The 18661-nt window shown below is 54.6% G+C and overlaps 2 protein-coding genes across 4 annotated transcripts in view; both read left to right on the forward strand.

The window, feature by feature from the left end:
• Positions 1–1293: 1293 nt before the first annotated feature.
• Positions 1294–2884, forward strand: LOC128853729 (vasodilator-stimulated phosphoprotein-like). The gene is made up of 2 exons (XM_054080781.1): positions 1294–1555; positions 2764–2884. The coding sequence occupies exons 1-2, from the start codon at positions 1402–1404 to the stop codon at positions 2838–2840; spliced, it is 231 nt and encodes a 76-aa protein (XP_053936756.1). The 5' UTR covers positions 1294–1401; the 3' UTR covers positions 2841–2884.
• Positions 2885–2922: 38 nt separating this feature from the next.
• The window catches only part of TNRC18 (trinucleotide repeat containing 18), a 56605-nt gene continuing 40866 nt past the window's right edge, over positions 2923–18661 (forward strand). For all 3 annotated transcript variants that reach the window (XM_054080329.1, XM_054080332.1, XM_054080330.1), the window contains exon 1: positions 2923–3183. In XM_054080329.1, coding sequence (XP_053936304.1) covers positions 2979–3183 — 205 coding nt within the window. In that variant the 5' untranslated portion in view covers positions 2923–2978. The remainder of the gene's footprint in view (positions 3184–18661) is intronic.

Genomic DNA, 18661 nt, shown 5'->3' on the forward strand with positions numbered 1-18661 from the left:
TTTTTTTCTTTTTTTCCTTTTGGTTTACTAAAGAAGACAGGAAAAAAAAGAAAAAAAGCCCCTTGGAAGCACCGGGGCTTGAGCCCTCGCCTCTGACGCAGTCAGGTTTTGCTCTCAGATATAAATAAACCCACGTATTATTATATAAAAATAAGCCGAAAGTGTCGCGGGGGGGGTCCCAGCTCCGCTTTTGGGGCCGTTTCTCCCGTTTTTTGGCCGCTGCTCCAACGGGAGCCTCGAAACTCTCCTGGGCGGGGGGGGGGAAGAAGCTTTAGTATTAATATTTTTTAATTTATACTGGGCTTAAATTAGATTTTTTTTTTCCCCTCCTCCACCTCTTTCGTTATAAAAGCTGATTTTTTTTTTTAATTAAGTGAAGAAGCGGGGCGGTGCATGAGGGGGGGAGGAGGGGGGATGGGGCGTCCTCGTCCCCCCCCCCCCGGGGGGAGCTGAATGCAAAAAGGGAAAAAAAAAAAAAAGCAGAAAAAGAAGAAAAGTAAAAGTTGGGAAGGAGGAAAGGGCCGTGCCCCCGCCCAGCTGGGAAAAAAACTGGAGTTTTGGTTCAATCCGTGGCGAGGAAAGAGGAGGGGGGGGGCGGCTGTCCCCTCCCACGGGCTTCCTTTTCACCCTGTTTTCTACATTTTTGGGGGAGCGGGGAGGGGAGGGGCCCTCCCCCCCGCTGCCTGAAAGGCGGCTTTGTCCGCGGCGGGGCCGTGGGAGAGGGCTCTCATCCCCATCACCGAACGCGGCGGGGGAGGGGTGGGGGGGGGACACCCATCCCGTCCCTCCGCCTGGCGAGGGGGGGAGGCGCTCAGCCCCGCGCATAATGAAGGGTAAGGGGTTGGGAAAGGGGGGGGGGGGGGGTCATGGGGAGCCCCCCCCTTTCCTCTTTTCACTCCCCCTGTCCTTCTCTTCACGCCCCCTCTTTATTCTTTCCCCCCCCCAGTATCTTTAGAGCGCGGCGACCCCTGCGCGGGGGGGGGGGGTGACGCGCGGGCGGGCGGGGGGAGCCTGGAAACCGCCGCCTGTTTACCCGCGGCTGATTGACAGCCGCGCGCACCAATGGGGAGGCAGGGACGGGCGTTGGCCCCGCCCCCTCCCGCGCCGAGAACAATGCGTGTTTCACGGGCCCGGCGCCGCCGGTTTTTTTTTTTTCTCTTCTCTTCCCTTCCCCCTTTGGCCTTTTTTATTTTTTCCCCTCCCGTTCTTTTTTTCTCCTCCCTCCCTGTTTTTTTTTCCCTCCCCTCGCTCCCTCTCCCCTTATTTTTTTTTGCTATTTATTTTTTTATTTTTTCCCTCCGCCGCTGAGCCGTGTGTGTGTGTGAGCGTGTGTGTGTGTGTGTCCGTGTGTGTGTGCGTGCGCGGAGGCGATGCTGCAGCTCGGCGGGGCCCCGCCGCTCCATGGCGCGGCCGCCGCCGCCGCCGCTGCCTCCTCCTCCTCCTCCTCGCTCCCTCGCTGCCCCTGAGCAGCGGAGCGGAGCCGCGGAGCCGGGCAGGGCGGCGAACCCCAGCCCCGCTCCGCCATGCCCCGCGAGCAGGCGGCCTGAGAGCCGAGGTAGGACCCGCGTCTCCATCCCCTCGCTCCTTTCACCCTGGATTTTTACCCATTTCCTCTTTATTTGACTATTTCCATCCCGCAGTCTCGCCCCGCTCCGCCACGCAACCACCGTTTCATTTTTTTAATTTCACCCAATTTCAACACAGCGCTTTGGGAGCATTTTTTTTCAACCATTTTGCTTTTTTTTTCTCCTTTTTTTTTTTTGCTTTTTTTTGCCTTTTTTTTTGCTTTTTTTTTTTGCTTGTTTTTGGTTTTTTTTGTTTTGTTTTTTCCTTTTTCCTTTTTTTTTCTTTTTTTTTTGCCTTTTCTTCATTATTTCTTGGCCTGGCACCCCCCCACCCCCCTTTTTCTTTCCCGAAGCGGCAGCTCCCGGGGCTCCGGTACCGCCGGGAACGAGTGGGGGAAGAAGAAAAATTCACTTTTTTTCTCCTTATTGTTCCTTTTTTTTTTGCTATCCCTCTTCAAAACCCGACGGGCGTAGAGGGGGGGATCGTTTAATCGAGCTGCAATTAGAAATATATCCATTTTCTATCTATTTTCGATACATTTTCGATATGTTTCTATATAAATATATATATTTATAGATCTCCTTTCGCTCCTTTTTCGCTCCTTTGGGAAATACTACTACTCTTTCGTTTCTCCCGAGCTGGGAACAAACGAGAGAAGAACTAAAAACCCCAGGCGACGCTTCGGAGCCTTTGGAATGGGGGAAAAGAAGCAAAAATCGGGATGATGGGAGCGCAGCCGCCCGCTCCCGCTGCCCCGGCGGCTTTTGGTGGGGCAAAGCAACCCCCAACGGGGGGGAAATAATGTTCGAATAAGGATAATTCGGAGCCGTTTCGGGGTTGTTTTGGGGTGGGTTTTGTGTTTGTTTCCCTGCGCTGCGGGGAGGAACGCGGGTCCCGCTGGAGCCGCGCTGCGCAGCACCCCGGCCCCGTTTTGTCTTTGAAAGGGGGGGGGAAACGGGGAGAAGAAATCCAAATTGTAGGAGGAAAAAAAAATATAAATTATTTTAAAATACTTCTTGAACAAATCCGCCCTTTTCGACAAGTTTTCCTTGGATTATTACCCTCCTCACTTCCCCCCCCCCCCCCCTTCCTCCGCGTTGGGAGGCTGCGGGTGGGTTTTTTAGGGTTTATTTTGGGGAAGGGGTGCCGGGAGGAAATTTTCTCACCAGCCCCTTTTTTTTTCTCCCTCTTTTTCAGGCATTACCGAGACCGCCGCGCCGGGGCTGGGCTCCCTGCACCGCACCATGGACGCCTTATTTTTGAAAACCATCTGATTTTTTGGGGAGGAGGAGGAGGAGGAGGAGAAGAAGAAGAAGGGGGGTGGGAGGGAGGGAGGGGGGGGGTGGGGGGGGAAAAGGCGGTGGCGGGCACCGACAACGATCCTGGAAGACTCCTTGAAGCTGGCGAGTTGGATGATGGATGGCCGAGATTTCGGGCCCCCCCCCCGTTCGGTGCACGGCCCCCCTCCGCTGCTCTCCGGGCTGGCCATGGAGAGCCACCGCTTGGGAGCCACCGGGCGCCTGGCCCCGGCCGCGGGGACCATGGCTGCGGGGCTCCCCGCCGCCCTCCAGCCCGGCAAGTTCCTCGCCTCGGGCATCAGCCTTCACTCCCACCCGGGTAAGGATGCGAGATACCCCCCTCTCCCCACCTCGGGTTCCCCCTCCCAACTCCGTGCGCCTCCGGCTGCTAAAAAACTGCGGTAATAAGAAGAGATTTGAGGGGCGTTTGCGGGTTTCGGCAAAGGGGTTTCTGCTTCGCTTGGTTTGGGGGGGAAAGGAGTGGGGAGAAAAGTAGGGAAGAGGGAGTAAGGAAATGAGGGGAGAGAGGAGGGGGAAAAGTAGGAGGCTGAGAGGGGGGAAAATAGAGGGATGGGGGGAGGAAAAATAGGGGAATGAGGGGAGGAAGAATAGGGGAATGGGGGGAGGAAAAATAGGGGAATGAGGGGAGAAAAAATAGGGGAATGAGGGGAGGAAAAATAGGGGAATGAGGGGAGAAAAAATAGGGGAATGGGGGAGGAAAAGTAGGGGAATGGGGAGAGAAAAAATAGGGGAATGGGGAGAGAAAAGTAGGGGAATGAGGGGGAGAAGAAATAGGGGAATGAGGGGAGAAGAAGTAGGGGAATGAGAGGGAGAAGAGATACGGGAATGGGGCGAAATAGGGGACAGGAGAGGGGGAAAAGGGGGGAAAGGGGAAGGGAATAAAATGGGGAAATAGGGGAATAGAGGGCAAAAATAGGCGAATGGGGAGAAAATAATAGGGGGAAAAATAGGGAAATAATAGGGGAATGGGGCGGGAAAATAGGGAAGGGGGAATAATGGGGGAAAAACTAGGGGAATAGTGGGGGAAATAGGGGGGAAAAATAGGGAAATAAGGGGATGAAATGGGGAATGGGGCGGGGAAAAATGCGCTCCCCCCTGCCCGCGGTGGTGTTAGCGCGGAGGAAAATCCCGACCGAGACGGCTGTTTTTGTGGGATAAATCGGATTTTCGGGAAAGCCGGGAGCGCGGAGGATCGGGTTGCGGAGGAGAAGGGTATGCTGGGAGCCTCCCGGCAGGGCAAATGCCCCGTTTCCCGGGTGAATTCCCCCCGTTCCCGAGCAGTTTGCCCCGTTGCGGACCGGCGGCGGCCGCTCGGGCGCTCCGGGAGCGGCGGGCAATGCCCGGTCCCCGCCGCGCTGCCGGCAGGGCGCCTTCCATCTCTTTTATTTTTTTAAAAATCCTTATTCTTTTAGTTTCCCCTTTGTAATTATTATTTTTCAACGCAGCTTCCACGCAGGGGCTGCGTATTTTGTAGTTTCCCCCCTTCTCGCCTTTCCCCGTCCCCGCGCAGCCCCACTGCTGCCTGGCCGTTTAAAAAAAAAACACAAAACCAACCAGATATTGAAAGTGCAGTGTTGTTTTTTTTTTTCCTCAGTCGGCTTTTCATTTATTTTCTCCAATTACGGTTTTTTTTTAATGTATTTTTATTCCCTCTTGCTTCCCAAGCTCGCTTTCCCAGCGCGGGGGAATCTGCCTGCACCCTCCTGCCCTCGGGCTTCCCGAGCTCGCCCTTCAAGGACGCCAGGGATTTCTGACCGTTTGATTTCCCTCTCTGGCTCTATTTTATTTTCTTTTTTTTTTTTTTTTTTTCCCTTTCTTTCCCCTGGGCGTGGAGGGGTGACTCGGAGTTTACTTTAGGCGTTGGGAGGGTGACAGGTTTTGCAATAATAAACCTGCTTTTCTCCCAACCGCCCGGGCTGAATGGCTTTGAAATTCGCAGACCTGATTGCCAACATCTGCAGAGAAGGAAGCGGCCCGAATCGGGGGGGAAAAAGATTTATTAGTTTTAGACCGGGCAGCAGTGCCAATTTCCCAGGTGCGAAGAGGAGAGGTGTAAAGCGAACGGCTGGGAAGCCAAGCACATGGGCAAACACCAGCTTTTTTTCCTTCCCTTTTGTATTTTTTCTTTTTATTTTCTTTTGTCCTGGGCATTTTTTCCCCCTCCTGCTAAAGCAGAATAAGATCCCTGCAAAAATTCATCTGGACAATCTCAAGCCCAACTGAGCACGGGGCGGGTTGTTGTTTCTTTTTTGTTGTTGTTGATTTTTTTTTTGTATTGGGTGATATTTTTTTTTCTTTGTTTTCTTTTATTTCCCCTCCCAAAGTTTCCTTTTCTGGTGTTTCCCAGAAATCCAGGCAGCCTGGGAGGGAGGCTCCAAGCTCCAACCAAGCCGAGCCAACAAAGCATTTCTCCCAGCCGCCGTCCACCAGCTTTCCCGCTGCGCCACAAGCTCTTGGGCTGGGACTGAGCTTGGATTTGGGGCCCCTGATGGAGGGAATGGGTTTGGTGATCCCTCAAATTTTTTTTTTAATGTGTTCTCATTATTTTTATATTCCTTTCTCTGAAATATTTTGAAAATCCCCCTTATCCTAACCCATGGCCCTTGGTTCCCAACTCGCCGGGATGATGGCAAGCTTTGCTCACACGGGGAGATTGGCTTTGGCACGGCTATTCGTGGCGAAGCTAAACTTCCATTAAATACCTCCGTAGAATTAACAATCGAAACTTCCATTACTCCTAAGCAGTGGGATAGGCAGGGAATTTTATTTTTGAATGGCTTTCCTGGTATTGTTGGGAATGCTGGTTGCTTCCCGCGGCAGAGGGGCCCTCCGTAGCTTTGCGTTCGCGATGTTGATGTTGTGCGTGTTTTTTTTGTTGTGTATTTTTTTCTCTTTGGTTTGTTTTTAGGAGGGGTTTGGAGGGGGTGGAAAGCAAAAGCTTGTGCAAGGGGTTAAGAACAGCGGGCAGGAGGCGAAGCCTTTAAATAGAGCCAGTTCAAACCGATCTTTAAATACCGCCGGGCTGAAGAAAGAGACTGTTGAATCCGTCCCAGAGTCCTCCTAAAATAAATACGCCCCTGTAAAAATAGCGCGATTGGCCGTATTTGAGAATCCAGTTATCGCCGGCGCCGACTTCTTATTTTCCTTGCAGGCTCTGCGCGTTCCAGCAGCCCAGGCTCTGCCCCAGCTCCAGAACACGGGCGCCTGGGCTGTGTCCAGTGACCCTTGCACCCTTGGCTCTTCTCTGGGGGTTTCTATTCCGTGGTAGCGTTTCGGCTGCCGCCGTGCGGGCCAGGGAACGGGGACAGAAGCCCCTTTGTTGGAAGGGCGCGAAGGGAGGCTGAGGCGGGAGGTGAGCCAGCGCTCGGCTGTGGGGCTGCCATCCCACGGCCATTCCCCGTCTGCTTGGGAATCGCCTGGTTCCCAAGGACAGCAGTTGGGGTTATGGGAGCTGGGGAGCAGCGGGGATGCTCCCGACTGGGTTTGTGTGGATTGGGGATTAGTGAGGTGCTCCTGGACAAGGTTTTAGAGGGTTTAGGGTGCAGTGGGGAGCTCCCGAGTGGGGTTATGCAGACTGGGAAGCAGTGGGGTGCTCCTCACCAGGGTTATGGGCGCTGGGGAGCAGCAGGGTGCTCCCGACTGGGGTTACAGGTGCTCCTGACTGGGGTTGCGGGTGCCGGGGAGCAGTGGGGTGTTTCCGACTGGGGTTACGGCTGCTCCTGACTGGGATTATGGGGACTGGGGAGCAGCGGAGTGCTCATGCCCAGGGTTACAGGTGCTGGGGAGCAGCGGGGTGCTCATGACCAGGGTTATGGGTGCTCCGGACAGGAGTTATGGGGTCTGGGGAGCACCAGGATTCTCCTGACCAGCGTTTCGGGTGCTGGGGAGCAGCGGGGTGCTCCCGACTGCGGTTACATGTACTCCCGACTGGGGTAACGACTGCCAAGGAGCAGCGGGGGTGCTCCTAACTGGGGTTACAGGTGCTCCCGACTGGGGTTTTGGGGACTGGGAAGCAGAGGGGTGCTCCCAACTGGAATTCCAGGCACTGAGGAACAGTGTGGTGCTCCCAACCCTGCCGAGGGCTGGGGGAGGATGGTGACTGTTCGCAATGGAATTTCATCCCTGGCAGCGGTTGAGCTTGCCGGGAAGACATTGCATAAAAAGAGGCTGCAATCGATGGAGCCAAGCAGCAGAGCTTGCTCTGCACCGCAGCCTGCGGCTCACAATATGGGGGGGGATTCTAGTTTTGCTCCTTCCCTACCCTTCTGTCTTCGGGTCCAAGTGAGCATCCTGGTCTCGGCTCCATCCCACAGCGAGCACATTGGTCTTGGCAGCTTCTGTGTTTTGGGGGAGGTGGAAAAGACTCCCTCGGAGTCGGTGACGCAGGGCTGCTGGGGGCCCAGGCAGCAGGTCTGCGGGTGAGCAAATACCGTCCGCATGCAAAAAAAGACTCTCAGAGTTTAAAATAATAATAAAAATAATAAAAATCTGCTTTTTGCTATGTAGTGAGGTATCCTTTCTGGGGTGGGATGTGTATGGAAGGGGCTACTGGAACAGATCCCTGCTTGTATAAAAGGGTGTCCAGCCTCTTCCATTAAAATATGGACCAGAAACACCTTCCAGTGTCTGGGAGAAGGGACACACCTGTACGAGCTGAGCTGGCTTTGTGTTAAATCCATTGAGAGCAGCGGCTGGAAGGAAAGAAAGCGGTCAGACAGAGGGGGAGATTTTTTGGGTTGTTTGCTTTCCAGCTTCCACATTAGTATGTGCATTTGAATGCAGGGATTTAAGGCGGATTGGAGACCATTCCTGCTTCCAGGCTTGCTGTGCCCAGGGAGAAGTTTTCCAGACAGCTGGGCCAGGTAGGAGAGTAGGAAAAAAATAATACCCTCCCCCCCAGGATAGCTTTGCTGTGCCAGCAAAATCCCGCTGTAGCCATCCTTACAATGGCCGAATTGTGCTTCTGCTGAGGCGGCACATTTTGCAGAGGAGGCTTTGCCGTCGGCAGTGCCAGCAGAAGCACAGTTTGTTCGTCTAAATTGCATCCACGCTAAAATCTTTGCTGATACGAGACACCGAGACAGCACCAATGTGATGCTGGATTGAGCCGTGCTCCACTCCTCCTCGGAGCTGGAAGAAGAGGGCACCCTGCCCGGTGGTGGGATTTTGGCTGTGGTTGGACGCGGCTCTCCTTGGTCACGTTTTGATGCTGCAAGGAAAATTGGTGTTTAGTGGCCCTTGAAATCGCGGTTCCTCTCCCTGCCCGCCCAAGGGGTGGTGCGAGGGGCTGAGCGCAGGGGGCTCCGTGGGGCAGGGGCTCACTGGGTAACACCGGGAGGAGCGTGGACTGGTCAGAGACCCTTCCTGCCGAGATATTTCTCCTCCCTTGAGGCCCTGGTGAAATTAGATGCTTTTCAATACGTGTTTCCAGGCAGAGCAGCCCGTGTGTTTGTCCCGGCAGGGCTCGGAGAGAGGATGCTGGTCTGTGCTGGGCAGGAATGTTGTGCTTGACCCGTCACGCTCTCTGGTTTACACCCGGCATCCCCGGGGGTGGAGGAAGCGCTTGGCCATTAAGTGATGCCCCTGCAGCTCCCTTGGGCCTGCGGCCAACTCGTAGGCTGTGAGCAAAGGCAGGAGCGGTCTCTTTGGTTTTGCTGTGGGGATGAAGTACGGAGGTGGTAAAAAGGGGCTTCTGCATTTTTGAGTCTCTTGCCATGTGCTCCTGGTAACTCCTTTTCCCTGATATCCCGATGGTTTCCCCAAGGTCCTGCTGGTCAGGTGGCTTTTCCGTCCTTCAGGAAAGGTGGAAAGGACTGTCCACCCTTTTTTCTGACCCTGTTGAGGCCCCCATCCCAAGCAGCTGGTGGTAGAAGCGCTGGGCTTGGACTATGGGCAAGAGCCCAAGGGTTAATGTGTCAACGTAAACTTGCTCGGAGCAAGGTCCTGTGGAATCCTCTGCTGTGTTAGGGTTTGTAACACCTTCTCTAGTTGAATGGGCAGGAACCTGACCTCTGGTACACCGTGTTGGCAGAGATGTGTTTTATTAGCATGGTTTCTATGAGCCCTTCTCCTTCCTACCTGGCACCAAGTCTCCTTGTTGAGGTTGGACAACCACTGGGCCCAGCCTAAGTGGGTGGTGTGCCAGTGAAAATTTGATCCGGAGGATGTGCAAGCGCTAGAAATCCTACCCAGGGATGGTATGGGGCACCGTACAGGACTCTGGCGTTGGGGACAGGCTCCTGCTCTTTCCCAGCACAGCAGCTGTTGGAGAAATGGAAATCACCGGGAATTAATCTCGCTGCAGACGTGGTTAGCAGAGCAGGGCTTTCGTAAGGGAAATTTTAGATCTCCTTCCTAGGATAACCCAGGGTAAGGCTGAAATTAGTTTATAATTATAAAGTAAATAACCCCTCATCTTGTCATTTCACCATCTTCTGATGAATATGGAAATGAACATTGTTAAGGGGAATTAACATCGCAGCCTTCCAGGTGAGTGCCTTGTGGCTGAGCTCGGCTGCGACCGGCGGGAGGGTGTCGGATCACCTCCTTTAGCTGGGGTTAGCGCCCAACAAGTTGAAACAAGGCCCCGTGTGTTTTCGGCGCGTACTAAACTGGTCCAGTTAAAGCTTCGGGCGGGAGGTGGTGCCGGGAATCGGGGCCAGCTTGGCGTGTGCTGACACGAAAGCTGCCTTGCTGAGACGAGATGATGTTGGTCTGGGTTAGGTAACGCGATCCAGCATCGCCTGCTTGAGGTGCCGAGGACAAGGGCATGCTTTGTTCTGCCTCGCTGCTGAAACAGAGAGCACAGTGGGCCCTGAACTGACCCGAAAAATTCAGGCAGGGTTGGGGAAGAAGGGGAGCCAAGGGCAGCCCGGAGCTCCCTACCTCTGGGCCGGGGTGAGGGAGCCATGGCCAGCTGTGGCAGCCCCTCGCTGGCTTTTCCAGTGGTGATGCTCTTCAAAAAGCAAAGTTTGGGAGGGGAGCACTGTGGTGTGGCTGCCCTGCAGGGCACTGCCCCTCCCTGCCCATGGGGATTTGGGGGTTTCCTTCTCCCCTTGTTTCTTCCCTGCCCTGCGCTCCTGGCCGGCTTCGCTCTGCGATGGCACAGCTGGGTGTCTGCAGGCATCGCCATGCACCCACCGGCTGGGGAAAACCCATCTCTGCTATTTATTTGCTTCGCTTATCATTCACTTCTCTCCTGCTCTTAAATGCCGAGGGAATGGTAACCGCGCAAACCCTTTCTATCCATCCCTGACCGTGCTGGCTGGGGAGGACGGTGCGGCAGGAGCCCTGCCGTACGGCAACGCCGCGGCGGTGACAGTTGGGCTCTCTCCCCACGCCGCGAGGATCAGCTGTTGGGTGCACAATATGCTCCGGTTTTCCTCTCCAGCTGTTGTCACTGACGGTTATGGGAAGTGAAAGGTAGTTGTGAGTTCGGTATCTCTAGATCAGGGTGGTGATGGGCGGAAAAGAGGGGTTGAAGGAGAGCTTGATTATATGAGGCTGTTTTTTGTTTAAAATCCAGCAAGACGGTGAAATAGCAACAAAAGAGTGAAATGACCTTGGGAATAGATTTTATTGCCAGTGTAGCAGTGGCCAAAGAGCCATTTTGAGGGAGCTGAATGCAGGCAGGCAAGCTGAACATGGTGGGCTCAGAGCAAGGGAAGGAGCAGTGTGATGTGTTTGGGAAAGAATGTGCCTTTTAGGGGAATAACAGAGATTTTAAGGCACTCGACCTTGTCTCTCTGGATCTGTATCCCTGGCAACTTCTGCAAAGGTTGCTCTTGCTTCTGCCACCATCCATCTTCCCCTGCCACGTTCCTGCGAGCAAAGAGCCCTTTTTATGGTTGGCGGTTAGATGTATTGCCCGTGCTTCCCTTGCTGCCCCTGATCCCTTCTTAGCAGAATTCCCCGTGGCTGAATATGCTTTTAATACATTTGGTTTAATTGCTTTTAATTAAGAAAAAAAAAAAATTGTAATGGGCAGCGTGCTTGGAAAGAAGGGTTTTGAAGGGATTCGGCTCTTTGCTGCTTGCAGGCAGTGCCGGTAGCGTGTGGGAATAAAATAGCTCCTGGGTTATCAGTGGGGAGGGATCCCACATGCCAAGCACACGCGAGCCAAGCAGATAATACTCCAGTGAGTAAAGATCCAGGCAGACAGGTACAGGTGGGTGCAGGCGCCTTCCTGGGGTGCTGGTGAAAGCCCAGCACCCTTTTCCCCCGGCTCCGTTCTCCCAGGCAGGCACACCGTGCCGGGCTCCCCGTGTGCCGGGGTTTCCCTTTGCAATCCCAGCGCTACAGCGGAGCTTTCTCCTAATGAGATTAGTGACACAAAGCGGTGATTCTTCCGCTGCTTTTAATGGATGCTCAGGGTTTGTGTGGGATTGGAAATTCCGACTTTCATCAGATGAGCCCTCTCTATGCCTATGTTACGGACACATCCTCCTTGCCTCGGCTTCAGCGCCTACATTCATATTGGCATGAGTGTTTTAGGCTTTTCCCTCCTGCTCGCCTCTGCCTTCCCTCCTTCCCAGCCACGGTGAATTTTATCTTCTTTCCTGCTTCGAATCTCACCCTCAACACAAGCTGCTTCCATCTTGTGAAGGACACGAAAGCTGGATGGCTGTCTCTGGCCAGGCTAAATGGAGTGAGGAGGAAGAAGAAATGCAAAAGATGCTCTTGAATGGTTCTTGCAGGTTCTCCTTGGTCTCGTTGCTGAGATGTGCAAATACTTATGGGTTTGCACGTGTACATATAGAGGGCATGTATCAGTGCTTCACCTGATGAAATGCTGGCTGTCCCTGCCTCCTGACATCGGGGCCAGGTTGGCAATTTGTCAAGAGCCTAAGGGCTGTGCTTCAATTTGAATACGAATTTGCATAATTCATCAGGAATTAAAACACACTGCCATAATATTTGCCTCTGCGTTTATCTGCTGTTATCGGCGGCAGAGAGGTGTGCGGTGCTGGGAGTTTGCTGGCCCCAGAGAACCCATCACATCATAGTTCAGCGCTTTTTTAGTGCGGAAAAGGTGGCGTGAGCTGATGTTCAGGAGGATGCAGGGAGGACAGGAGCCTCTGGAAGGAAAAAGGGCTGAACGTGGGGTCAGTGGGGAGAGGCTGGGCAGAGGCTGAGCTTTTGAGCCTGGTTTCCGAAGGAAAAGAGGCTTATGGAATCATGCTTTATCCGTGGATCTCATTCTTCCACCCTCAGATGTCTGCAGCCAGCTGGTGAATTTCCCCCAGGGTGGCTTTGGTCACTGCAGATGCTGTGGAGGTCGGCACTGGGCTCTAGTAGAGGGTTGCATTTGCCCCTGTGGCACACAGAGCAGTACCTGTGGGTGCTTCCAGTCCTTACTCCACCCTGGCCGTGCCATATCTGAGCAGAAGTTGTGAAGCTGCAGCCAATTGGACATGGTTGGGTCATTGCCCATGTCCTCGCTCCAGCCTCGGGGTGTTTCTTGGAGCCATTTCCTCTTGCTGCAGGGACCCCCGTGTTGTACAGTGGTTACCAGCTGTTTGCTGAGCATGTGTTGGCATTGCAGCATTCAAGCCAGATCAGGGTGCCGTGCTGCTCCGTGCCTCAGTTTCCCTTTGCGATGCCACTCCACTCTGCAAGACGCCCTGAGAGGCGCTGAGCCACGGCAGCCGCTTTGCAAACAAGGAGGTTTAAAATAAGCAGCGACAGAGCCTGCGTCTCCTGGGGCTTTGAGTCATCCCAGCTTGTGCTGACTGCGCCTGGCAGGGGCCCGGGAGGCAAACCAAACCCACGTCCAGCTGCCACCTCCCTGCTAGGTGTTAGTAGAGGGGTGGCTGCTTGGGTTTTGGTGATGGCTCTACTGGCAAAGTGGATTGAGCTGCTGTGGGGAGATGCTGCTTTTCTGGTGGCCTTGGTGAAACCTTGGTGAAACTGGTGGCTTGGGGTCTTGGAATTGGGCCACCAGATTTCTAGAGGATCTGGTGAGATGAGCAGCCCTGGTCTGGCACCACGTGGGCTTGGATTTGCAGAAGGAGGGGATGCTAGACCTCCTTCCAGTATGCCAGGGGTTGGGCGTGGTGGGCACCATCGTGGCTGCGAGTCCTCATTCTGCTGGACAGAAGGACAGGCAGGGACAAACCAGGGTGATCCCAGGGTGGCATCTCATGCTGTGCAGAGGAGAGGCAGCCAGGGCAGTGGGCGGCTGCAGCCAGCTTTGGGAAATGGGAGGAGGAGAGGGCAGGCAGCATTTACCGTCCGTTGGATGCCCCAGCGCGCGTCCACAGGGCTTGGCCACTGCCCGTCACGCAGCAGTGTTTAATTTCTCAATGGGAGGGCAGGGAGATAATGCTGCACAGTCCCATTTAACCTGCTGGTGACCTGGTCTTAAGTCATTGTGGCTGAAAATAGAGCGTGTTCCCTCCAGGGCACGGCTAATGGTGCTGGGAAAGCTGGGCTCACTCTTTGAAGGCTGATTTAATTGCTCCTGGCAGGCACTTGGTGCAGGTGATGCGGGGACCAGCACCCATGCCATCCCACAATAACCTCCCCCTACCGAGCGCTCGTAGCTCTTCTGGCTCTGGCAGCGAAGGGTAATGAGCTCTTTTCTAACGAAGGCACGGGACAGTGGCTCGGAGCTGGCGTGGGGTTGTCACTGCGTGAATTGTGCAGGCTGCAGGGAAGTAGGGACTCATTTGTTTGCATCGCATCTTCTGAGTTTGGATGATTTAAATAAAGAAATAAAATGAAAGAATGAGTTACATTTCTGCACTTATGAAGGAGGGGGAGCGCCTGCAACGAAAACATGGGCCGAGTGCCAGGAGCAGAGTCAGCCCTAGCCCGTGGTGGCTGGAGAGTCAACACTGTGATGAAGGATAGACTGGAGCAAAGACATTTTGATGCTCTCCTAGAAAATAAGGAGAGGAAAGTGAGACTAAAATCTAGCAGCCAGGTTCATCATTCCTGGGGATTCTGCTAATCAGTTTGACAGTTAAAAATCTCTACTTTTTCATTTTCATACAGCATCTTAGTAAGTGTGGAGCTGAAGACCCCGCCGAGTTGCTCCTTGCTATTTGAGGAAAGCTGTGTGGTTGTGTAGTGAGAGCCTGGAGGTTTTGGTGGACCCCTGTTGGGGTGTCAGGTTTAATTATGCCAGCAGAAAAGGAGAGACATCCCATGTGATGGGGAAATTCAGGCTGGGGATGCAGAGGGGAAGCTTCTGCCGTATCAGCCGACAGTGACCCAGGAGCGTTGACGCTGGGTTAAGTGTGTTTGTGTGTCAGGATTAAGGTAAGACCAGGTTGTTGCTTCCCAGACCATGTGTTTCAGGCTGTGCAGACATCGTATCATCCATCCATGGTTTCATCCTCGTCCCTCCAGGGGGAGGAAGAGCCATCTTTCCTCTGCCAGAGGGATTTGTGCCCCATCTGAGTGGCTTTTTGCTCTCCCACGTGAAGATGCTGTCAGCAGGGAGCTGGTGGGTGACCTTGTGGGAGATTTTCAGGGTGTCTCAGTGTCCTCTTCCCGTGGCCCCAAGCCCTGAAGCACTGGAATACCTCCGATTGCATTTGCTTTGTTTTGATGGAAACCGAGTCTGCAGGACACGGGGGACAGAGCTGGGGTGTAAGTACCGATCCCTTGAGCCATTGCAGCCACTTCTTCCCAGTTCCTCCACTGTCTCCGGGACAGTGGGGGCTGTTCCAATTCCCAGATGAGGAGAAGGTGAACAGTAGGGCAGAGCCTGGTGATATTTATTTCCATGGAGGCAGGGACCCCCAGTTTGCCCTGTGCGTGCACCCTGTGCCGTGGCTGCGGGAGGCATTGTGGTTGATTCACCGCGAGGGCAGCGAGGCAGGAAAATCATGGCACGGCATCGGCATGGGGTAAAGGCTGCTGGAGGACTCCCTGGAAACCCGTCGGGAGCACGCGGTGTTCCTGTGCTGACGCAGCTGCAAGCAATAGTAAATATTGAGCAAGAACCACTTAAAAATAAAGCAGCCTGGACAAAGATTCCCACGTGGGATAAAATAAAATTAGAAGAAACAATAGAGAGCTGTGTTGAGCTTTGGGGTGGAACTCACCTTGGCTTTTAAGGTAGTGATTTTTGCAGCTGAAGGAAAGCAGCGCAGTGGTGTTCGAGCCAGCAAAGGCCGGGAGCATGGACTCCCCGCTGGAGGATGCTGTCTCTGAGCTCGCCGGTGCCTTTAGAAGATTAAATGGGGAGTTAAATTGATCTGGCTGTTCTGGATCCAGGGGATGAGATTGAAGACCTTCCGGGGGTGCAGAGAATTGAGGCTGTAAATTAAGGCTTTGAAGCAACTGCCAGCCCTGTGGCGTGGGGTGTAAATACAGCAGGGGCAGGGGCAGAGGTGAAAGGCATTGGGTTGCGATGGTGGCGGTGGCTTTGGGCTGTGGGGATGGGGACCGGCCGCCACCGCGGTCCAGGCGCTTCTGATCCAGGGCTTTGGTTTCAGCCTGCTGTGTTGGGGAGCTCGTATCGCTGCTGTCTCGTGCGTGGCACGGAGTCAAGGTGGCTCCGGTGCCTCGGGTGTCACTGGAGCTGCCCTCGCAGACAGAGGAAGAGGCGGCAAAGATTTACGTTGTCAGCACTCCTGGCTCTCAGCTGTTTGCAGCCATAAATGTGTGCATGAGAAATGGCTGCGGCCGCGCCTCGCGGTGCTGCGTGGGGCAGAGATTGGGGGGAGGGCGTGCTGGAAGTGAGGAACCCTAAATAAGTCTCCCCCCGGGAAGCTGCTGCTTCTGCAGGGAAAGGCTGAGGGACGCGCTGGTGCTGGCGAGCACGGGCAGCCGGTGGTGGGAGGGCTGTGGGTGCTGGCAGCCTGCGGGTACTCGCTGTGCTTGGACTTCTCCCCGTTCCCCTCCCTCCTCGCTAGGGAATGGGAACTTGCGAGGATGTAAGCGTTTATCCAGCTGTTTGTGGCATGGACAGCTGTCCTAGTTGGCTGCCTGTGAATCGCTGGGAGCTGGACTAGGGAAGAGGTGACCGTGCTCCCAGCCAGCAGCGGCTGCGGCTCTTGCGACGTGCCAGAGCCCAGCAGCCACCCCAGCTGCAGCAGGGCTGCAAATCTCCCTCAGGTGCCCGGCCTTGAAAACATCCCGTGGAAATAAACCCAAACCCTCGCTGCTGTGTTTCCAAGCCTTTCAGGGCTCGCACCAGAGGGACCATTTTGGGCTCGTATCAGAAATGATGTAGCCAGCAGGAGCAGAGAAGGGATCGTGCCGGTATGTTTGATGCTGGCGAGGCCGCACCTTGAATCCTCTGTTCACTTTTGGGCCTCTCACTACAAGCAGGACACTGAGTTCCTGGAGGATGTCCAGAGAAGGGCAGTGAGGTTGGGAAAGGGTCTGGAGCACAGGGGTTGTGAGGAATGTCGGGGGAACTGGAATTGTTTAGCTTGGAGAAATGAAGGCTGAGAGGAGACCTCATGGTTCTCTGCAACTGTCTGAAAGGAGAGTGTAGTGAGATGGGTGTTGGTCTTTTCTCCCAAGTAACAAGTGATTGGACAAGAGGAAATCTTGTCTCAAGTTGCACCAGGGGAGGTTTAGACTGGGTATTAGGAAAATTTTCTTTACTGACAGAATGGTGAAGCACTGGCAGAGGCTGCCCAGGGCAGTGGTGGAGTCTCCATCCCTGAAGGGATTCAAAACCCACGTAGAGGTGGTGCTTCAGGACATGGTTTAGTAGGTACAGTGGTGTTGGGCTGACAGTTGGACTGAATGAGGTCTTTTCTAACCTTAATGATTCTGTGACCATGGGAGAAGGCTTTTCAGCTCAGGCCCCTCTGTGGCCACTGCTTCTTGCGCAGCCCTGTATGATGCCATCCTGCTTCCTGGCAGTGTGTCTGTCCGTCGCAGCCCACGGAGGAGAGGACGAGATGCTGGCAGTTGGAAATATTTCATAAGTGGCAGAAACCTATAACGGGCAGATGGTGCTGATGGGGCAGAGTTACTTCACCTCTCCCGGCGCTCTGGAAGCCGCTGGTATTCCGGTGACGGGGCTGTGGCTTCTGGGGCAAAGATGGCTCATGCCCAGGGCTCAGCTCCAGGCTGCACTTTGCAACTGGCATCGCGCATGGCCACCTGCTTGCTTGTCCAGGCCAGCAGGGCTGTCACACACTGCATCCTGTTGTGTGATTCCATTTGAAGCAATGGCAGGGACCAGAGAGTGATCCCTGGGCGTGAGCAGAGGTTTTGTGGATGCTGTTTCTTCCTGGTGCATTGGAGCTACCAGCTGGTTTGGACAACTGGACTGGAGATGCGCATTCCCCATTGAGCAGTGTCCCTGTGTTGCTCCTGCTTGCTCTCCTTGACCTTTCGTGGGTGCCCAAGAGAGCCATCACCTCTCTGCTGGATCAGCAAGGTGACATGGTACTGCTGTGAAAGTGCGGGCTGGTTGCCTGCAGCTGGGCTGGGATGGAGCTGCTTTCCCAGCGCTGGCACATGCATGTGTCACATCAGGCTTATAGCTTGGCTTCTCAGCTGGAGCAATGTCCGTGGTGGTGATGCATTCAGCTCCAGCGTGTCCCCCTCCTGCCTGGCTCTTTCCCACCCCAGGCTTGGCTGACTCATCCAGCTGGGGCTGAATTTCAGGCCTGGGGACTAGCGCGGCTGAGATGGAGAGTGACCGCAGGTTAAAAGCTCCAGATGACCAGTAGCGCACAGCAGCCTGCTCTGCTGCAGGCACGTCCACCTGCTTGCCACTTCAGCCAAGCAATGCTTTCTGTCAGCTCCCTCCTCCCAGTGAGCTTTGGGCAAACCCCGAGTGGGCTGAGCACGTGGGGCCCGTTTCCCTCCTGCTTCCCCTGGTGCGACCTCCGGCCTCCAGACGTTTGGTGTGCGGTTTGTGCGGTTGCTGGTATCTCATCTCACCATCAGTCACATCCTCTCTTGGTGGTGAGTCACCTGGCCATACCTCTTCCCCCTTGTGCTGTTTTAGAGAGTTGAACAAAGACGATGTTTTCAACTGGGCTGACACATCTGCACCCGCCAAGTTCCTCTAATAACAGCCCTTGGTGATTTATGTCTCAATCGTGCAAAGCAGGTACATTTTACCCACTCATCCTGGAGCTGGAAAGGAGAGGATGGGTGTGTGTCCATCTTCCATGCTCATCCACTACACCCGCTGGAGCATCGCTGGGCAGCCCAGCTGGGATGTGCATTTTGGCTACTGGCTGTCACCTTCTTGTAGGGTTAAGGTGGCTTGAGGGGTGATTTCTGTGCCACTTAAACACTTCTATCCACCGAGCTTTGCTGCTTTGGATCATGTATCCGCACCAGCGAAGCACCCACGTGGGGTTCATGTCAGTGGTGCCTTTCCCAGAGACCATGGTGATGGGCACACACATTTGATGTGGCAAGGAAAAGGAAGGGGGATGCAGCTGGTGTGATGCTGGCAGTGCTGCCGACTTGTACCTCTGTGCCTGCGGTGCAGTGCCAGCCCGCCTCTGGGCGAGCAGTCGGCTGGAGGAGCGTGGCTCAGCCTGCCGAGACCTGTCGGCATGTCCCTGGGCCAAGCGGATCTTGCGCTGGTTCAGCAAACGCTCTGGCCCCAGGCAGATGGAGGTGGTTGTGGTTTCCCCCTTTCCCCTCCCTTTCTTCTGGCAGAAGCCCATGGTTGGGGTGAGCTGTGTGTTGCTCACTGCGGTAGAGTTTCTCCCGTTGGCATCGCTTTCTGGCACAGAGATCCAAGGAGGGAGCGACTTGCCTGCGGCTGCCTCCTGCAAATGCAGCTACTTAGAGCATGAAGGAGCAGCTTCACCTCCAGGTCCTGCCCGGGGGAG

The sequence above is a fragment of the Cuculus canorus genome, chromosome 15, assembly GCF_017976375.1.
Source record: "Cuculus canorus isolate bCucCan1 chromosome 15, bCucCan1.pri, whole genome shotgun sequence".
NCBI lineage: Eukaryota > Metazoa > Chordata > Aves > Cuculiformes > Cuculidae > Cuculus > Cuculus canorus.

Bases quoted from the DNA above. Each gene is read 5' to 3' on its own strand.
- LOC128853729 (XM_054080781.1), top strand. From the start codon at position 1,402: ATGGCGCGGCCGCCGCCGCCGCCGCTGCCTCCTCCTCCTCCTCCTCGC. The intron at 1,556-2,763 runs GTAGGACCCGCG...CCTCTTTTTCAG, and splicing joins CAGGCGGCCTGAGAGCCGAG to GCATTACCGAGACCGCCGCG.